At 32.7% G+C, this 22,072-nt stretch overlaps 1 protein-coding gene across 1 annotated transcript in view; it reads right to left on the minus strand.

Moving 5' to 3' along the window:
* The window catches only part of LOC140058164 (stabilin-2-like), an 85,867-nt gene that overhangs the window by 38,484 nt on the left and 25,311 nt on the right, over positions 1-22,072 (minus strand). Inside the window, exons 26-39 of the mRNA XM_072103724.1 lie at positions 20,407-20,521; positions 14,974-15,051; positions 14,167-14,283; positions 13,649-13,735; positions 13,194-13,328; positions 10,096-10,224; positions 8,851-8,893; positions 6,628-6,780; positions 5,868-5,963; positions 4,817-4,859; positions 4,663-4,724; positions 3,824-3,946; positions 3,103-3,176; positions 1,533-1,727 (exon numbers count right to left, since the gene is read on the minus strand). Coding sequence (XP_071959825.1) covers positions 1,533-1,727; positions 3,103-3,176; positions 3,824-3,946; positions 4,663-4,724; positions 4,817-4,859; positions 5,868-5,963; positions 6,628-6,780; positions 8,851-8,893; positions 10,096-10,224; positions 13,194-13,328; positions 13,649-13,735; positions 14,167-14,283; positions 14,974-15,051; positions 20,407-20,521 — 1,450 coding nt within the window. The remainder of the gene's footprint in view (positions 1-1,532; positions 1,728-3,102; positions 3,177-3,823; positions 3,947-4,662; positions 4,725-4,816; positions 4,860-5,867; positions 5,964-6,627; positions 6,781-8,850; positions 8,894-10,095; positions 10,225-13,193; positions 13,329-13,648; positions 13,736-14,166; positions 14,284-14,973; positions 15,052-20,406; positions 20,522-22,072) is intronic.

The following is a 22,072-nucleotide window of genomic DNA, read 5'->3' on the forward strand; positions in this document are numbered from 1 at the left end:
TTTTTAAAATTTATTTGTTTTTATTTCGACCGCGATTTTTGTCTGAAAATACAGACTTGTGAAACACGTATAGAAATCGATTTGCAGACCGCAAACATCCGATAAGAATGACGTAGGTTATCATACCGTATTTGGCTATATGGGGCGGGCGGTATGTAAATATGGATTTCGAATCAACCACCAATGATCATTTTGTTTCAAAATGAAAAAGATCGAGTAGGCCAACGTACAGTGCTGAATGTACGATCGAGACTGTTAAAATATGAAATCGTGTTGCCAAGTTGTTTTGTTTATTAATTGTTTAGTCCTTAGCCTAGGCCTCCTTCGTAGGTCCTACTCAACTCGCACGTATGACCTGCCAAATAAAACGCCAATAAGGTAGGCCTACATAATACCACCACCGGCACACAACAGGATTCACACACAACAGGGCTACACCACTACACAGAACAGGACAGGTCTGGGTGGGAATTAAATCAAATTATCTCCGCGTAATATTAAATCAGGGAGATGTAAATTACATCTCCCTGATTAAATGATCCATATAAAATCCTTTCTAGCCTTCAGAAACTTTCATCAATGTACCCAAAGTACACATTGTCTAAACGTAACATAGCGCATGCGTACCATCTTAGTTGTTGAGTCTTTGAAATTCTGAAATATGAATATTAAAACAGTGTACGAGTGAGTAGCCAATCGCATGCAGCTGAAACTAGTCAACCGGATAATCTATGCACCAAGAATTCTTGGTGTCAAACCACGTGACTTTTGCGTGTTTCCCCAGACGGAGTATCCAAACTCAAGTAATACACGTATGAAACGCCATATGTGCAAAAATATTTATATTTTTACTAATATTAAGAAAAAACTCCGTCTGGAGCCCAGACTAGATTTTTGTGTACGATTTGGAGATATATATGTATTAATTTCATTCAAAAAATCATTTAAATTAGCTTTAGGTCGTTTTTAGGATTTTGATTAATTAATGGGGACATCCCTACAAGACGTGGAATTGTTGGAAAAACCATAATTAGCCAAGATAAGTTCTAATTGTCTGTCAAAGTTTTGCCTTTCAGCCAATCTAGTACTACTACTAGACCTAGCTAGGCCTGTTAGTATTAGGCTAGGCCCAGCCTAGGCGTTTTAGCCTTGCTAGGTCTAAGATTGTTTGGTCGTTTGTTGACATAATTAACACTAAAGTAGGTGTGTTTAGAAAATCCATATAAATATAACATTTAATATAATATTAAAAACTAAATGTTACGGTTTTAATCAATCTGAATGAAGGCCTCTTGGCTAGGGCTACCTTATATTTGATTCAAATGACAGGAATCTATTTAGATGTTATATAAAACAAATAATGAATGTTTTATATTCGTGTAATGGTACAAATAATGGCATTTGGTGAATGATGAAAGGTTATATAAACAAGGCAACGCCGAGTTGATATAACCTTTCATCATTCACCTCATGCCATTATTTGTACCATTACACTCATAAACATTCATTATTTGTATAGTAAAGAATTTTACCTCAGCAACATTACCAATACAATTGAAGCCATCACCCACATGCCCTTCAAAGCATGTACATGTCCTAATGTTAGCCCCAGTCAACTGGCACGTTGCACGTATACTACAGTTACCATTGCTGGATGAACACGGATTCTGCCAGCGGCAAGAATTGATGCCATCTCCAGTAAAATTTGTTTTGCAGTTGCAGATATTCTGGAAGAACATATATATATATATACGGCCAATTAGTTTTTTTTTTGTTTACAATAGTTGAGTTTAAAGTTGAGTTGTGTATGTATATAAATACACAGAGAGACTTGACTTAAGTATTTTATATAATATTTACGTTATTGTTCTTATTTTAAATCTTCTTGACTTAAGTCCATCAAGGCACCGCCAACGATTCGACAAGTCTCTCTGGTTATCTTGATCTCTCAAAGCATGTCTAAATTAACATTTTCCCCCTTCACACACTTTATAAAAATATTCTACAATTCATTAAATTGGCACAGTTACTATACTTATCTGGCACTTACAAATAAGTCATGTTAATAAATGATTGTTATTTTGTTGTTATTATAGGCACACATAAACATAGCCATGCTACAGGTAGCCACAGAACATACAGTATTATGGAGAAAAAAGTGAGGTGGTGTGTATGAAAATACAGCGTACGCATGAGATGTAAAAAGAGGACACACTTGGCCAGACTCATGATTAAAAAAAAGTAATATTAGTTGTAATTTTGTTTATTTAGTGTATTGTTTACAGATGTATTTGGATCAGTGTGAATACAATCAGTGGATTGAACTTACTTTATTTGGACCAGTGTGAATACAATCAGTGGATTGAACTACTTTATTTGGACCAGTGTGAATACAATCAGTGGATTGAACTTTCTTTATTTGAACCAGTGTGAATACAATCAGTGGATTGAACTTACTTTATTTGGACCAGTGTGAATACAATCAGTGGATTGAACTTTCTTTATTTGAACCAGTGTGAATACAATCAGTGGATTGAACTTACTTTATTTGGACCAGTGTGAATACAATCAGTAGATTGAACTTACTTTATTTGGACCAGTGTGAATACAATCGGTGGATTGAACTTACTTTATTTGGACCAGTGTGAATACAATCAGTGGATTGAACTTACTTTATTTGGACCAGTGTGAATACAATCAGTGGATTGAACTTACTTTATTTGGACCAGTGTGAATACAATCAATAGATTGAACTTACTTTATTTGGACCAGTGTGATTACAATCAGTGGATTGAACTTACTTTATTTGGACCAGTGTGAATACAATCGGTGGATTGAACTTACTTTATTTGGACCAGTGTGAATACAATCAGTGGATTGAACTTACTTTATTTGGACCAGTGTGAATACAATCAGTGGATTGAACTTACTTTATTTGGACCAGTGTGAATACAATCAGTGGATTGAACTTACTTTATTTGGACCAGTGTGAATACAATCAGTGGATTGAACTTACTTTATTTGGACCAGTGTGAATACAATCAGTGGATTGAACTTACTTTATTTGGACCAGTGTGAATACAATCAGTGGATTGAACTTACTTTATTTGGACCAGTGTGAATACAATCGGCATTTTGATGACAACCCCCATGATCATGCAAACATGGATTAATTTCTAAACGTTATTATGAAATGAAAACAAAAACAATGAATTAGAATGAGTGTAAAATAATCCTATGGCTTTATTAAACTTAAAAAGTGAATATTTTAAGTAAAATATGGATATGGTACACATATCCTCATTTTTTTCCCTGAAATTTAGTTATTGTACCCAATGTATCAGGGGTATCATGCAAATAATTGCGTTTTTAGAGTAACAGCAGCAAACAGAAAGCTCTTTTTTCGAACAGAAATAATAACCTAGGTGAATTTTAATTTTTTGAATTTAAAAAATGTGAAATGATTCACAATACAAAAAAAACCCATATTTTTTAAAATGTATTCATTTTTTTATATTTGATTGGAATATGTGGTAGTTTTTCAATTTATTACACATTTAAAAGCAAAAAAATACAATAAACAAAAAAAAAAAAAATAATGTTTTGTGAAGATACAAGGCAACAACGATAAATGATTATATAAACATAACTGAGCAAGATTGTAAATAAAACACTAATAATATGTCAATGTCAACAAAAACAAAAAATGAATCAAATGGATGCATTTTTAATAAATTTAATAATTTCCGGAATAATATAATAATATGCAAATTAAATTCGTGCAAAATGAACATTTGGTAATAGGTTTGGTTATATACAATACCTTGACAAACTATACCATCGCCATAGTAACCATCAATGCAACTACAGTTACGGCCTCCTTGTGGTAAAGACATACACACTGCATTCTGAGAACAGTCATTATCAACGTCGCATAAACTGACAGCTGACAAAAGACAAAATTGTAAATTCATACAAAATGGTGCTTTTTGTAAGAACACCTTTAATGCTGCAACTATAGTGTGCCTAGTGAATATGAGAGAGCTAAACATTTTTTTTCCATGGCAAAACTAAATGGTTTCTGCTAAGGAAAAAATAAAGGAGGTAGAATGATATTTCTGATTAATACGGTTCACAGTTTCTAGTGGTAGGGATATAGCATGTAATTTATATCAAATGATTAATACGGTTCACAGTTTTAGTGGTAGGGATATAGCATGTAATTTATATCAAATGATTAATACGGTTCACAGTTTCTACTAGTAGGGATATAGCATGTAATTTATATCAAATGATTAATACGGTTCACAGTTTTAGTGGTAGGGATATAGCATGTAATTTATATCAAATGATTAATATGGTTCACAGTTTCTAGTGGTAGGGATATAGCATGTAATTTATATCAAATGATTAATATGGTTCACAGTTTTAGTGGTAGGGATATAGCATGTAATTTATATCAAATGATTAATACAGTTCACAGTTTCTAGTGGTAGGGATATAGCATGTAATTTATATCAAATAAAAGTGGCATACATAATTTACCCATTTTTTCAAACTAAATCTAAATGGGCAAAATTTGACTCTTTGGTAGATGAGTATATGAACATGCAATGTGTAATGTAATGTAAATAAGATAAGGAAAGGTAAATGTTTTCTAACCTTCACAGTAAGTGCCATTGCCAGAAAAACCAAAAGAACAAACACACTGTGAAACATAACAACTGAAAAACAATAAGCCAAAAATATAAATAACACTTCATCACCCCATTAAAATAATAACCAAAATAAAAGACAATGAATAATAAATACTTACTAAGCTGAGGTGTGACAATTTGTACATGTTCCATTAATATCAGCTGAAAGTACAATGAATGCTCAACTTTAATTGTTTAAAAAAATGGATTTGTTCGTCCCGAGATATTATGTTCAATTATCGTAAAAGAAGACACTATACACTATTTATATTAGTAATGAGTATTTGACACAAAAACAATTAAGCTAGAAAACCAAATTCAAGTTTGATAGCTTAGGATTTACCAACTGTGACCACACCCCTATCATTTGCCAAATGTGGGAATGGGTCAAAATGTAAAGTTGGGGAAAAACCAACCCTGATTCGTTATACTCTCCAAGTTGATTTTTACGTTGCTTGTTGTGATTCTATGAATAAAACAACAACATTTTGAAGTGTTTAGTTAAGAAGTGTTGGTTTAATAAATAAAGATTGAGATTTGTGAAAAAGTGCGACATTTAAGGTGTGTGACGTCAGTGTCTGAGGTTGGATCAGATGCTTGAAAAAAATAAATTAAATGAATGAATTTTAAATTTAATAATATCCGCTACAAACATTTTTAGTAGATATAGCTCTATTCTTAGTAGCCTTTAGTAGTTTTTTAGTAGACCTTTTCAGCTCACCTACTAAGGATTTTAACTCAAATGGTATGACTTCTCAGCTATATAAAACAGATAGCTTATTAATAGTTACTGGCTATTATCAGTTTGTTAATACAGTAGTCTATCAGTAGGTTACTGGTAGCCATTTTATAGCTTATTACAAGTAGAAAATAGATAGATACAACTGTGTTACTCATTGATTTAAAATAGTGAAAAACCTATTAGGAATTAAAATAAAATCTACTTATTAGTAGGTTCTTAAAAGGCAAAAGAGCTACAATATATCTATTAGCTTATAAGGCTAATAAATATAGATATCTACTAAGACTGTTTGTCAAAATCGCAATTCATGGATATTTAATAATAACATTTTTAGGCCATTCTGAAGATGTCTTTTTTGGCATATTATTTCAGTAAACCAGTAAATTGTGATGCTCATTATCATATCATAACAACCAATGCAACAATACCATTGTCACAATTTGAACCAGTCCATCCAGCATAGCATATACACTGACCATCCCCTTCACGTCCACTATTGCATTCTCCATGGCTGCAGTTACACACTAAGAAAATGATTAAACAAACCACTTTTAAACTTACATTAAACAATATTTAATATTTATATTATTTATTTATTATAAAATATTTGAGTTTTAATGATTAAGTGGCAGATGCTTTTCTTACAGGCAGCATTTGAAAATGCTAGGCCTTACTCAGCCTGCACCTCGCCACTCAATGAGGACATTTCTCAGTGATCAAGAAGTGTGGCGATGTGGAGAATTGATTGATTGATTGAAATACACTCGACAATAAAGCTTGGTTCCCACTAGAACGTAACGCAACGCAAGCGTTTTAACCAATGACAAGCGATGTTATAGACAGTTAGCAATTGCAAACGAATAAGCCATCGCTTGTGATTGGTCAATTCACTTGCGTTGCGTTACGTCCTTGTGTTCCGTCGCTAGTGGGAACCAGGCTTAAAAATCAAATTGTGAAAGTGAAAGGTAATGAAATAATTGGAAAGGTAAGATAGCCAAAATTTAGGGCCGCGAAAAATGTTTGGCTTTACAATATGTTTTAACATTTAACATCAATGGCAGTAATATAAAGGCACCAATCATCTATCTCTGACAGGGGCAATATGAAACCACTGAAAGCTTAGTGTACATACATACAACATAACAAATTAACTAATGAGCATTAGCAACATTAATTGATCAATTTTACCTTGATTGCAATTTTCACCAAATAAATTGTCTTCACAAAGTTCACATGCAAAACCATGGAAACCAACTTCACAATTACATTCACCTGTACCCATGATGTCTTCGGAACAATTACCATGGTTACTACATGGCATAGCCCATCCACCTGGACATTCTAATTATACAAAGAGAGAGAGATAGTTCAGCAACAACAGAAACCGGCCCAACTCCCATGGTTGCACACATTATCACAATGTCTATACTTTGTTTAATAATATATTTAGTTTTAATTAAATTTTTTAAATATGTATACAGTAGTATTTAATTGTCGTCACTCGTCACACGAACCGGCGAATCGTCATTTTGACGCAAATTTTTTTTTTATATATTTCGAAAGTATTTATTCTAAAGAACAATTGATGCAAATATCAACTGCGTATCTTATTTCATTAATTAATTATTTTATATTGTGATATTATAATCATTCGTCCCACGAAGCGTCGAATATCGATTCGTCACTTCGTGTGAGTAAAACGCGCATCGCGCACACTGTTTACGCACTCCAATAAACGGCGAATATGCAATTCGTCACTAATTGCATGTGATCTGATTGGTTTATTGCATATCTGGAACATTCCATTATTTTATGGCAAATTTTCAGTCCCGCGAAGTTAGATTGAGCATAGATTATAGAATATTGAACAGTATTTTACCCAGTAAAAACTGATTTTTGTGGTTATTGATAAATTATTTAGTAAACTAATTATATAAATACATTTCAGGAAATTTAATGCAACGTTTCAATGTTTGTTCTTTCGTACGTTCACTCGAGCACTAGCAAAACATTAAATTAAATTATGGCACTGACAACACATACACGAAACGGTACGGTAACGATTAGGCCTACATCAATGTTATAGTAATAAGTATTTTATAGAGAATAAATAACCTGATTATTAAAAAGAAACATCAAATTTCACCTCTATTGTTAATGTATAATAGCTACTAAGGATAATAACTTTCATTTCTGTATACACATTTTTATTAAACAATTCATACATTTTGATGTTTAATTGATTTTTAAATTAGATAGTTACAGTATAATTATTATAATCAGTGCGTCACCAAATATCTTTGGGGGCATGGTTATACTAAATACTATCGTATACTATATAGGGTAATCTGCGCATTATCCTGTGATATGCCCTACAATAAGACCCCATTGCTATGGTATCACATTAAATTAGTAAATAATTTAAATAAGCCTTTTAATACGAATATTAGAAAAGGCAGATAACACATTTAATGTTATTTAATAAATACTATATTGGCCATGAATGGCTAAATGATAGGCCTAATATGCTGAAAAAGTCGTATTGTACAATGGACTGTCTAAATTATTTTTTAACTGTTCCCGTAGGGCCTACTAAGGGAATATTGAATTAAAAACGTTTATTCTAACTATCTAACATTGCCTTGCCTTATGTAGAGATCAAATAATGTATAAATTAATAATTAAATCTAATTAAATGAACCATGTTTACGTTTTTGCATTATTTACAATAGCTAAAATGATGTTTGTGCATCAGTTAGGCTACTATAAATTATATTTTGCAACTGATTTGTGATTGTTCTTTTGCATTTTTAACAGAATAATTTGTTTACTTTATATTATTATCGTTAGGGCCCTATCTAAGATGTTTACGTGGGACTGCCTATTCATTACCACGCAATCACGGCGAATACCGCATATTTCATAGTCATTGCGTAAGGTTCTTGTTCACACGAAGTGACGAATATGCGTCGAATATCGCTTAGTTACGTGATACGCGGTAAATAATCTTTACACGAAGTGACGAATGTATTAATTAAGTGATTACTCTTTAATTAATGAGTATATTTTTTTATGGACACTTTAAAATTATTCATTTGATATATTTTTACATAATTACCACAAAAATAATGGACATTCGCTTTTTTCTTGCGAGAAATGACCGTGCAAAAAGTGCCTTTTTTACAATCGTGATTTTCTCGAAATGGACATTTTGCGGATTCGCCGGTTCTTGTGACGAGTGACGATGTAATATGGGCCATCCATTTATAAAAAAAAATGTTTTTAAATACAAGAGTGGACAAAATAAAAACAGAATACCACCATAAAAGACACTCAACATTAATGTTCCTAAATTAAGGGGTGCAACTCAAGCACAAGATACTGGGTGGGTATATGTACAACAGTTCTTACCATTACAACTTTCACCATAGAAACCACTGCAACAGGCTAATGTCTATAGATACAATAAACAATATAATAGTAAATCTGTAATTTATAAACTAAATATTTTGAGGCCAAGGCCAATCTTAAATTGCAGAAAGTAAATCAACTAATACATTACTAAAGTGTAAGTTTTATTGAGTCAATGGCAGAGCAGTTAAGAAAGCTTCTCTGACAAGTTGCATATTATATGCTGTAGAAAAAAAATAAAGGAAATGCTTTGTGATGAGTAGGGAGTACCAGTGTTTATTAAGCTCTGTCCACACATCAAACAAACTAGTTTGACAAAAAAGTATATGGGCACATCACATTTTTTGACACATAAAGTTTGATAGTGTAGACAGAGCTTTAGATGAATGAGTGCCTGTATAATTACTGTGATTTTTATGTGATTTTTATTGAAAATATATTGTTATATTGAGATTCATAAGCATTTACACGAATGGTTAAACATTGTTTTGAGACCATATTACAGTTACCACTAGATCAGTGCTTCTATGAATGGCTGTTCTGTTTAGCACTAGTTAATCATACCCAGTACCATTTTGATTTTACAATCAGTAGGGAATTTATGTCACTTACTTTTACTGCATGGATATGTGATTTTTTTAGGGTGTTGTTAGGTGTATCTTATAGACAATTGGAGCATGGAGGTATAAAATATGATTGGAGCATGTTATGTATGTAAATGTGTGGCAATTTATTTTGTACATAAGTTGGAGACTTCCATGTGAAAGATATTCAAACTACTTCCTGAATATAACTTAACCCTATAAATAGAGACGCTGGTGTAGGTCAAATCCAGAGCTATGCTAAGTGGTGTGAAAGGGGTAATACTGTAGTTTATATGTGCTATATAAATACACATTATTATATCAGTGGTAAAGCGCACTTAAGAATTTTAAATTAATTGTTACATTAAATCAATCAAACTGGTCTTGAAAACAATCAACAAATAAATATATAATATTGTTATTTTTACCTCTTTATGTTATACATTCACTTTCGCATCCTGTTACATAACATAGATTTTCATCTACATATGTGCATTCAGTTATAGTATTGTATTTTACACGAAATGTGTGAATTATATTTCATACTGTAATTAAACTTTAATTCGTAAAATAGCGAAAAAATAATGAATGAAGAAATTGATAATTTATATGTTATTTATGTGATAATTTTACTTTTAGAGACAACAAAAAAAGATTTTACTTTTGTAGTGATGTTTATTAATGTATCACATCTACTTCTGTAGATTGGAATGGCAGCTTCTACACCGTGAAGTACTCCTTTATCAGTCTCAATATCTACTTCAGTTAATGCTATTCTATTTACCAATACCTAAAAAGATAACATAACATAAGATTGTCATTTATACAGTGCCTTTTACAATGATTAAAGTACTTTGAATTGTGTATCATTTAGTGAAGTTATTCCACATAGACCAAGCTTTGAAAATGAATGTTCACTAGTGAACATGAGGAATGTAAAGTTTAGTAACATCGCGTTCAGACGTGAGACCAGTACGTTTACAATTGTACTACTAATTTTGAACTGCAATTCCGTCAAAAGTGGTATTAATACAGTATGAGTAATAATGATATTAAACTTGTCTATATATAACACTGATAAAACAAATAATCATTTCTCATAGCGCTTTACATTATGCTGGGTACAGCAGAGACAAAACATTCATTTTAATAAAAAAATTAATTAATTAAATAAATAGGTTTTTGAAAAAAATGTTTAACGAGCGACACTGTGCTTATATCACTTGGAAGTGGTAACCCATGGTACACCGAATACCAATCTTCTTAATTGTTTATTAATTAAATTGCAAAAGTACTGTTATTTGAATACATAAACAGTAGTAGTTCAAACTGAATTGCATGTATTTGCATTTCTTTTTTTACATTTTCATATTATTTCTTTTTGAATCTAGATGGATTGACTCATAAGTGACTTGCTCTCATTTCACACATAAAGAAGGAAGTGCGAAAGGAGTCTTATGTAGGCAAAATGAGGCGCTCCAGCTCAAAAGCGGCGCTGTGTCGCAATAGACCAACCTATGTAATAACTATCACAAAGTTCAATTTCAGCGAATGTGAAAAAATTTTCAATTTTATTTTTTTTACATAATATGAATTATTGATATGTGTTTTACCTACCCACGAAGTCTTATTATGAACCAATAATTATAAATGTGTTAAATTCCGTAATCTTTGATGTGTGTTTCTTTTTAAATATCTGAAAACAAAAATGTACAGTGCCCGAACGACAATAAAATACTCCATTTTTCGCTAGAAGTATCATCGGCTTTCTCCTTCGCAAACTCCGCCATGTTTGGTATCGGCAGAAAGCTTAGATTTTATTCTATCTAACCCTGCCCTTGATTCGTTGGATAAATATTATTCTAACCAATTAAACATCGTCTTATTGCCGTCTTGTTGTTGCTACCCTGCCCAAACAAATCTGTAAAAACTACGTTGCTGATTGGTCAATTTTCATTACATCATTACTGAGCATGCGCATTTGCTATGTTTACGCTTCGATCTGGCTACCGCGCCTGCGCGAAGTAGATCGAATAACACATGTTCCAGGGAAATTCTTACGAAAACATTCTTTCTTCATTCATCTAGCGATAACTATTATTTATATTACTGATTTTTCGCAATACGTTCGTAATGTCTCGGAAGGACCCGCCTAAGCAAATTCTAGATGCGTTAAATGGTGCCAATGATTTTGGTTTTAATAATGAGGATGCTGAAGTAATCTCAACCAACTCATGATGACCAAAACTAGGCCTAGGGCTAGGCCTTTAGTAGAGGGGTAGGCCCTAGCCTAGGCCTTTTTTTTGACGAAGTGGAGAATGGCCATCCTAGGCCCGTTATCCATAGGGTAGATGTCCTTAGATGTAATGAAATGCTTCTGTAAGTACATTTTATTTTTTCTTGTATTTAAACTAAAATCCGTCTTGTCACATTAAATGTTAAATATCACTATGAAGAAATGATATAACTTTATATTATTAATATTACTAGCCTAGGCTAGGCCTACTATGGTCTACTAATTCAATAAATTAGTTGAGGTAAAATAAAGTCAATTTAGGCCTAGGCTAATTAAAAATGTCAGTAAGCAAATTTGATTTTTACAAACACATTCATGCTTGTTTGTTAAATTAAACTGTCTGTATTTGTTTTTCTTTAGTTGTGACAAAACTGCAGATTGGTGTTCATTCAAAATGATGAAGAACTGCAGAAAATCCGATCATTCAAACGCTGCAGATGTGGTAACGGACCCGACAAAAACGTTTGCCTAAAACAATTTGAGGAAGAATTTATGTATGGTGTATACAATGAGTACATTAATACGCCAGAACAAAGCCTGCAGTTGCCAGAACCCATTCCATACCCTGGTTTATCATTTAAAGGGCAATCATACTTCTATGACTCGGTACGAGAGTTTTGTAAATTTGAGGCAAGGGATATTGTGTGTCCCGCTCCAAGCGAGTAGAGGTCCTGTCGCAATATTGTTGTAAAGTTAAAAATCTTAATTTATTTATTTGCAATAAAATTAATATAGATTTTAAGTGACAGTTGCGGCAATTTTAACTGGTGAAATATTTTTATTTTTATTTGTTTTGTATTTATATTTTAATGTGCAATCTATTCACTTTTCTATTAAATGAAATTTGTTGACGATCATACTGGTTTAACTTTTTTAACAGGGCAATAACTTTAATGGCAATTTATTAATATACTTTTATTTATACTTTCATTTTATACTTTCATTTTATACAGTAATTCAAAAATGTGTATATAAATTTTCTCAGTGTCATGCTTTGTCGACTTTCATTTTGTTGGCATTCAGTTGAGAAAATACTGTTTTTGAAAATGATAATGTTGAAATAAATTAATGATTTTAACAACTAATGTTCTTTATTGTATTGTTATTGTGTGTGCAAAATTTCTTTAGAATCAGACAATGGGAACTTTACTGTTGCTATGGTGTTTTGACTGTCCTTTTCCAAAAACCAGCACAGTTTACGCTCTGTTGATTTCAAAGTCATGTTCCTCTAAAACCTGGATTTCCTTTTAGTGAAAGTGCTGTTTAGTTTTTGGCTTATAACTTTGGATAGGTTCAACTAAATTTAATGTATGATATATCATTGTAAAGCTTAATATGTAAAGAATATGAATTTATAAAAAGATAGGAATGAAAAAAATTGATCTGGATGCTGATTTTGAGCTGGAGCGCCTCAAATATTAAAACTCTTGATTTTCCAAAATGAATGAAATTCTTGCACTTACCATGCTACTGTTAATGACACTAATAACAATGTCATCATAATTGTGTCCAAGCAATGTTTCCAATTGTAAACCATCCACAAGTTGTACAAAATGTAATTTACGACCAATGGTTGAGTATTTCAGATCAGCCTCCGTCTACACGATAAAAGCATTGAACTAATAATCGGGGACAACAAATTTGTACACAGCTGGTAATGGCTCATCTATCTTATAATACAAATCAGGGAAGAACTGGTATTTGTGGTTGAGTTGACGGTTCTTTCATATTATTCGCAATCAACTATTGCAATAAAAGTGGGTGCATAGAGGCAAAACAAGAATATCAATGCAGGAATGATACCACAAAAATTATTATAAGTTACTTATTTTTCACAGTGTATGACCTTAAATTAGATAAAAAAAATTGTAGGGATAGGTTATTTAACATTTTTAAAAAACTGAAACTAAACTTATACCAAATTAATATCCATGAGGGCACTATTGCTTGGGATAAACATTGTGTAGGAATCCAATTCTTGTAAACTTTCAGAGATTCCAGTCTCCTAAAAAATAAATTATAATAGTCAATGAAACATTGATTTCTTGAGTTGCAGAAAATAAAAAAACACAAAAACAATTTCTGAAAGAAATATTTTTGTCAATATATAATAGGGATAAATTAATAAAATGGATTCCTTAATTACATACACATGCATAGATTCCCATAATGCAAAGTTCTTACAACTGAAGAAAATAATGACCAAGCACAAGGAGGCTTTAGAAGTGTAAAAACAAGGAAGGAAATGTGATTCAACATTTAAATAAAATTGATAAATAATTCTTAAGAACACGTTTGTTCTTGCTGCTACAACCGTGTTCTTTAGAAGTATGTCGAGAAATTCTTTTTGGAAACACACGGTGTACTGCAAACCTATCTTTACTTGATAAATATTGTTATGTATTATTGTATAGTAGAGTATGTGTAACTACTTACATTTAGCATCTGTCTAATTCTTGAGTACTTTGGATAACGTGAAAGCACATGCAAGATGTTGCCTGGTCCGGTTTGTGTAACAGGTGTTGGCTCAAAAATAGTTGAACTTATAAAAACCTAAACAATTTCAAATGATAATATTTATTGACAATACAATTCAAAAAACTGTAATCACCAGCATTTGTTTACCAAATCTAGTATCTATAAAATATGTTATTAGGTGGGAATCTTTAAAAATATTTGTTTGTATTTTATTTGTAATGTTAAAGGCCACTGAGACTTCTAGATTGTTCTTAATTATAACTCTGTATTATTTATATATGGCATTTGATGAAATAAATTTTTGTTAAATGTGATTTTTATTTTGAATTTTAAGATTTGGTCCATACTCCTGCCACACACTTTGGATGGTTTTATAAAAAGAAAAAACTAAATATATAGATTGACAAATTTTAAACTTTAAATTTTCGAATAATTGATATAGGTTTTATCAAAATTATTAGCTTTTATATTATAAAATATTTCTTTAAAATGTATTGTCCCCTAAAATATGAAAAATACATATGAATAAAATAGGCCATGTTATAGTTATTCATTCATTCTGCTATAGAACAGATTAATAACTTGTTATAATAATGGTTAAGCCTCTTCTAGATATATGATTTCCAGTTGACATTTCCCCTTATTATTACGGTTTGTTGGATAAATAATTCAATTTTTTGTGAAAGTGAATAATTATGTGACAAAGAACATTCCTTATCCAATGAAGGTTCTGTAACTTCATACAATGTTTAGAATTAAACAAACCTGGTTAATTATATGAATGATTCCATTAACTGCAGGCTCATTGTTGATTACTATCTTTGCTTCATTCACATACACACTCTAGCAAGAAATAGAGAAAGAGTAAATAATACAAGAGATGTTATCTATATATAAATTTACGTAAGGGCAAAATTCGGTAAATCGCGCCTTACTTCTAGAATTTTCACTCGATGGTATGTAAAGTTGGTTCGTACTTTCGGTACTTATTTTAACCGCCTGATGTAACCCTGTTTACTAATTAAATTGAGTTAGATAATTAGTTATTGACGATTAAAACGAATTTAGGTTCAAAGATTTGCCCCAAATAGGGGTGTTTTCCGATCGTGGTATACACTGTCTAATGGATGTCCATCTTGAAAAATACCCGCCAAAAAAATGCGAGGAGGCTTCGCATTTTTCTATCTCCTCCTACGATAATTGTTTTTAATAGCTGAAAACCGGTTGAACAGCTAGAGTACACCATCATAATGTTGAAGACAGGCCGATTTTCTTTAAAAAATACTATTTTGATAGATTTAATATACGATTATACAAATGTATTGATTTGCGATGAATGGAACATCCCAATCTCTCAGTCTGCCAGAGTTGGTTTAACACAAGTACTGTGAGGTAAATTTATGAGCCCTTGGTTTAACACATACGGTAGGTAAATATATGGGCCCTTTGAGAATAAACTTGCAATACTTTGACAATACTGTAAATACCTATTAACTATTTTTCATTTGAATCGAACATTTCTTACTGTGAATGTTCGTACTGTTAGATGTAATATAAAAATATATACAAATAAACTTTATTACTGAGACTGTGGATAGGCTCTACTGTTAGATATACAAATAAACTTTATACTGACAGTTCCTTCTCAACGTTTGTATTAATTAATAATTACCAAAAATATAAACGTCGTAGTGGTGTATCGTGACATGTACTTTAATATTTCAATCGATTATGACAGTGACAATTTTAACAAAGTATTAAATCGCAAATGTTTTAGGCCTACTGTATTTAGAGGTATATTATTTATAGGCCTATAAAACATGAACAAAATATTTCGTTACTCAGTGGATAAAGAATATATTTAAAAATTGTTCCTCTTTGTACCTATCCGCTTTCCCATCCCTCAACCCTAATGTTACATAGCGAGGAGGCTTCGCATTTTCCTATCTCCTCCTACGATAATTGTTTTTAATAGCTGAAAACCGGTTGAACAGCTAGAGTACACCATCATAATGTTGAAGACAGGCCGATTTTCTTTAAAAAAATACTATTTTGATAGATTGCTAGAGTACACCATCATAATGTTGAAGACAGGCCGATTTTCTTTAAAAAATACTATTTTGATAGATTTAATATACGATTATACAAATGTATTGATTTGCGATGAATGGAACATCCAGTTTGGTTTAACACAAGTACTGTAGGTAAATTTATGAGCCCTTGGTTTAACACATACGGTAGGTAAATATATGGGCCCTTTGAGAATAAACTTGCAATAGGTTCGGAAAATGTTAAAAACCAATTTCTATTATTTGAATCGGTAAACAGTTTCCATTTATTATACATTGATAATGAAACATGAAATATTCCTATTTATGTCCCTCGAGGTTCATTACAATTTATATTTAGTAGTCCCACGGACTTCATCTTAGCCACTCCCCCGAGTGCTAAGGCCAAATTTATGATACCCTACTTTCTATGTAGTTACAGTTAGTTCTTGACGATAATAATAATACAACGAATTTAGGTTACACCCTTCGGCCGCGAAAACGTTTCTGTACAAATATGATACCGATTGGCTTTATTTCATTCAACAGCGACCATAATCTCGGCAATTACAGGATAGATAAACTATTTTATTATTGATGTGCTTATAAATTAAGACTCATGTAAACAGCTTGATTACATCATTTTACAGACAAACGAAACTTTTTTAAACCTACTGTTTCAATAACTGAGTATAATACTGTATACGTTTTCATAAGTAAGTGCATATACATTTTCGTGTTTTCATTGACGAGATTGTAATAGTAACTTCAGTAACTATTACAGTACTTATTTACGTAAGGGCAAAATTCGGTAAATCGCGCCTTACTTCTAGAATTTTCACTCGATGGTATGTAAAGTTGGTTCGTACTTTCGGTACTTATTTTAACCGCCTGATGTAACCCTGTTTACTAATTAAATTGAGTTAGATAATTAGTTATTGACGATTAAAACGAATTTAGGTTCAAAGATTTGCCCCAAATAGGGGTGTTTTCCGATCGTGGTATACACTGTCTAATGGATGTCCATCTTGAAAAATACCCGCCAAAAAAATGCGAGGAGGCTTCGCATTTTTCTATCTCCTCCTACGATAATTGTTTTTAATAGCTGAAAACCGGTTGAACAGCTAGAGTACACCATCATAATGTTGAAGACAGGCCGATTTTCTTTAAAAAATACTATTTTGATAGATTTAATATACGATTATACAAATGTATTGATTTGCGATGAATGGAACATCCCAATCTCTCAGTCTGCCAGAGTTGGTTTAACACAAGTACTGTGAGGTAAATTTATGAGCCCTTGGTTTAACACATACGGTAGGTAAATATATGGGCCCTTTGAGAATAAACTTGCAATACTTTGACAATACTGTAAATACCTATTAACTATTTTTCATTTGAATCGAACATTTCTTACTGTGAATGTTCGTACTGTTAGATGTAATATAAAAATATATACAAATAAACTTTATTACTGAGACTGTGGATAGGCTCTACTGTTAGATATACAAATAAACTTTATACTGACAGTTCCTTCTCAACGTTTGTATTAATTAATAATTACCAAAAATATAAACGTCGTAGTGGTGTATCGTGACATGTACTTTAATATTTCAATCGATTATGACAGTGACAATTTTAACAAAGTATTAAATCGCAAATGTTTTAGGCCTACTGTATTTAGAGGTATATTATTTATAGGCCTATAAAACATGAACAAAATATTTCGTTACTCAGTGGATAAAGAATATATTTAAAAATTGTTCCTCTTTGTACCTATCCGCTTTCCCATCCCTCAACCCTAATGTTACATAGTGAGGAGGCTTCGCATTTTCCTATCTCCTCCTACGATAATTGTTTTTAATAGCTGAAAACCGGTTGAACAGCTAGAGTACACCATCATAATGTTGAAGACAGGCCGATTTTCTTTAAAAAAATACTATTTTGATAGATTGCTAGAGTACACCATCATAATGTTGAAGACAGGCCGATTTTCTTTAAAAAATACTATTTTGATAGATTTAATATACGATTATACAAATGTATTGATTTGCGATGAATGGAACATCCAGTTTGGTTTAACACAAGTACTGTAGGTAAATTTATGAGCCCTTGGTTTAACACATACGGTAGGTAAATATATGGGCCCTTTGAGAATAAACTTGCAATAGGTTCGGAAAATGTTAAAAACCAATTTCTATTATTTGAATCGGTAAACAGTTTCCATTTATTATACATTGATAATGAAACATGAAATATTCCTATTTATGTCCCTCGAGGTTCATTACAATTTATATTTAGTAGTCCCACGGACTTCATCTTAGCCACTCCCCCGAGTGCTAAGGCCAAATTTATGATACCCTACTTTCTATGTAGTTACAGTTAGTTCTTGACGATAATAATAATACAACGAATTTAGGTTACACCCTTCGGCCGCGAAAACGTTTCTGTACAAATATGATACCGATTGGCTTTATTTCATTCAACAGCGACCATAATCTCGGCAATTACAGGATAGATAAACTATTTTATTATTGATGTGCTTATAAATTAAGACTCATGTAAACAGCTTGATTACATCATTTTACAGACAAACGAAACTTTTTTAAACCTACTGTTTCAATAACTGAGTATAATACTGTATACGTTTTCATAAGTAAGTGCATATACATTTTCGTGTTTTCATTGACGAGATTGTAATAGTAACTTCAGTAACTATTACAGTACTTATTTATTATACGACACAAGACAATTGTATCTGACAGGTACGTACATTATTCTAAAAAATAAGTCTAGATAGATCCCTTAGGCGTCATAAATCACAGGCCAACAAATCAGTACTCATGACAGAAATTCGACCCAGTTTGGTTCACACAAATGTTTACAGGAAGTTCAACACCACAACCGATGATTTGCCCTAAATATTTAGGTAGACTACAGTTTAATTTTTCACTGAATAGGAGCTTGAATTTCCGATTTCCATTTCGCAGAATGTCTAGGTCTATTTATTTAGTTTGGTTCTTATAATATATAAATACAATCAACTTTATTACTGCGGTTCCATCACCACCACCACGTGCTGCCGCCCAATTCCCGTACATACATTTCCATTTCTCCCTAATTTCTTTAATCCACATAAATTAATTGTCCTTTATGGAATCCAGTATTGGTTTTGTTGTCTCTATTTCTGAATACCCCAATTAGGGGGACACTTCCGTTTTTGTTTAGTGTCCCAAAAAAGTCCCCGTCCGTGGATTCTACTGTATTCGAGAACCATCTGTGAGCACCCACCCCTAGATGGTACGCGAGCGAAGCGAGCGTGCCATCTAGTCCAACTAATTTATGTACTGATTAGGAATTAAGTTTTATCCTTGTCTGGCCAAATTAATTACATTTAATTGAAAAATACAGAACTTCATTTGATATAAATGTCCTACCCCATGTACATATTTACTGTTATCCAAAGTGTATCCTGTCATTTGATGGTTAATTTTGTACCATGTGTCATGGCTTTTTAGTAACCCATTGGAAATTGTTGTGCAACACAATAGGCTTGAATATTACGCGATGAGAATAGACAAGCATTCTACAGGTGGGTAGAGTACGCCATCTATAACAGCTCTGCTCAACAGATGGAAGGGTTGAAGTTTACTTTTGAAAAGTAGGTCTTGTATACACAAATAGTAAAAGTGGAGAATGTCATTCATTTAAACCGTAATGTATTCCAATGAAACTGTGATGAGGTACGCCCTCCACAAGATGTGTTTTTCATCTTTCTGGGCTTGTACCTTCTTCTTTCGAAATTTTGTTTAAATATATATTGTTCATTGAAATCAACTTTGTATATGGAAGGAGAAAATAAATGTTGCTTTGTTGCTTTGAGCAAAACAGGGCTGTGGAAGCCAAACAACAAGATTGGAATCTTTATGGTACAGGGGCATTTCAATTCTCTAGTTTGCTCAGCACATCATAATAAAATTGACCCCAACAATTTTTGTACATACTTGAATTTTACTCTATGGACATCTTCATTTTCATTCATCACACATTTTTTTATCATGAGAAACATGACAATTTAAATAGCATGGTCCTTTCCATAAGATTCCAAAAGTGCATGTTGAATACAATTCAGTTCACAGTCAGAACTTACCATATTACTGTATCTTAAACTGATGTTTCTATTATTTAGAGAAACAAGAGATTGTTCTTGAATTGCAAGACCTTTGACATCAGAATAATGGTAAACACCACGCACAACATGGTTACTATAAATAACATACAAAAAAAAAATTACGAATTAATAGATGCTTTTACTATATAACTTTAACCATTTTCCAAGATCAAGTGATTGAATTATACAAAAATTGGTTAATTACATCAATTAATTAGTATTTCCTGTCACCCATTGGTGTTTGTTGTTGTTTTTGTATAATTCGATCACTTGATCTTGAAAATGGTTCCATGATGGTTCCGAAACGTTGATCTTCTTGTTTTTTGTCATTAAATTTTATTGTAATATAAAAAAAAAATTACTATACATAAAATACAGCACAAAAAAAAACATATTCAAATTAACTTTGTTATGATAAAATAAGCAACCGTTAGGTTGAAGTTATTTTAACATATTATATATGTCTAGGTTTGCCATGTTAATCAGGCCTCCATTAAAATCAGAGAGATATGTATTTATATATGCATGACAAAGTTATGAGCAAAAACATTTTTTTTAATAGATCTAAAACAAAACTTTTAACATGTGGGAGATTATTGTAACATGAAAATTTAAAAAATTTCATTTTTTATATGCCATACTATGAAAAAAAAAATTGCACGTAATTCTCAGACTTAAACCCACAATGTTCAGATGACTATCCTGCCATTCATACCTCTAGACCACTGGCTAGGGTTATTAAGCGCAAGGAAGCAGTGACTACTGAGCTGTGCTGATGGCTAGGGTTATTAAGCGCAAGGAAGCAGCGACCACTGAGCTGTGCTGATGGCTAGGGTTATTAAGCGCAAGGAAGCAGTGACCACTGAGCTGTGCTGATGGCTAGGGTTATTAAGCGCAAGGAAGCAGTGACTACTGAGCTGTGCTGATGGCTAGGGTTATTAAGCGCAAGGAAGCAGTGACTACTGAGCTGTGCTGATGGCTAGGGTTATTAAGCGCAAGGAAGCAGTGACCACTGAGCTGTGCTGATGGCTAGGGTTATTAAGCGCAAGGAAGCAGTGACCACTGAGCTGTGCTGATGGCTAGGGTTATTAAGCACAAGGAAGCAGTGACTACTGAGCTGTGCTGATGGCTAGGGTTATTAAGCGCAAGGAAGCAGTGACTACTGAGCTGTGCTGATGGCTAGGGTTATTAAGCGCAAGGAAGCAGTGACCACTGAGCTGTGCTGATGGCTAGGGTTATTAAGCGCAAGGAAGCAGCGACTACTGAGCTGTGCTGATGGCTAGGGTTATTAAGCGCAAGGAAGCAGTGACCACTGAGCTGTGCTGATGGCTAGGGTTATTAAGCGCAAGGAAGCAGTGACTACTGAGCTGTGCTGATGGCTAGGGTTATTAAGCGCAAGGAAGCAGTGACCACTGAGCTGTGCTGATGGCTAGGGTTATTAAGCGCAAGGAAGCAGTGACCACTGAGCTGTGCTGATGGCTAGGGTTATTAAGCGCAAGGAAGCAGTGACCACTGAGCTGTGCTGATGGCTAGGGTTATTAAGCGCAAGGAAGCAGTGACCACTGAGCTGTGCTGATGGCTAGGGTTATTAAGCGCAAGGAAGCAGTGACTACTGAGCTGTGCTGATGGCTAGGGTTATTAAGCG

This window comes from Antedon mediterranea, chromosome 9 (assembly GCF_964355755.1).
Source record: "Antedon mediterranea chromosome 9, ecAntMedi1.1, whole genome shotgun sequence".
Lineage (NCBI taxonomy): Eukaryota > Metazoa > Echinodermata > Crinoidea > Comatulida > Antedonidae > Antedon > Antedon mediterranea.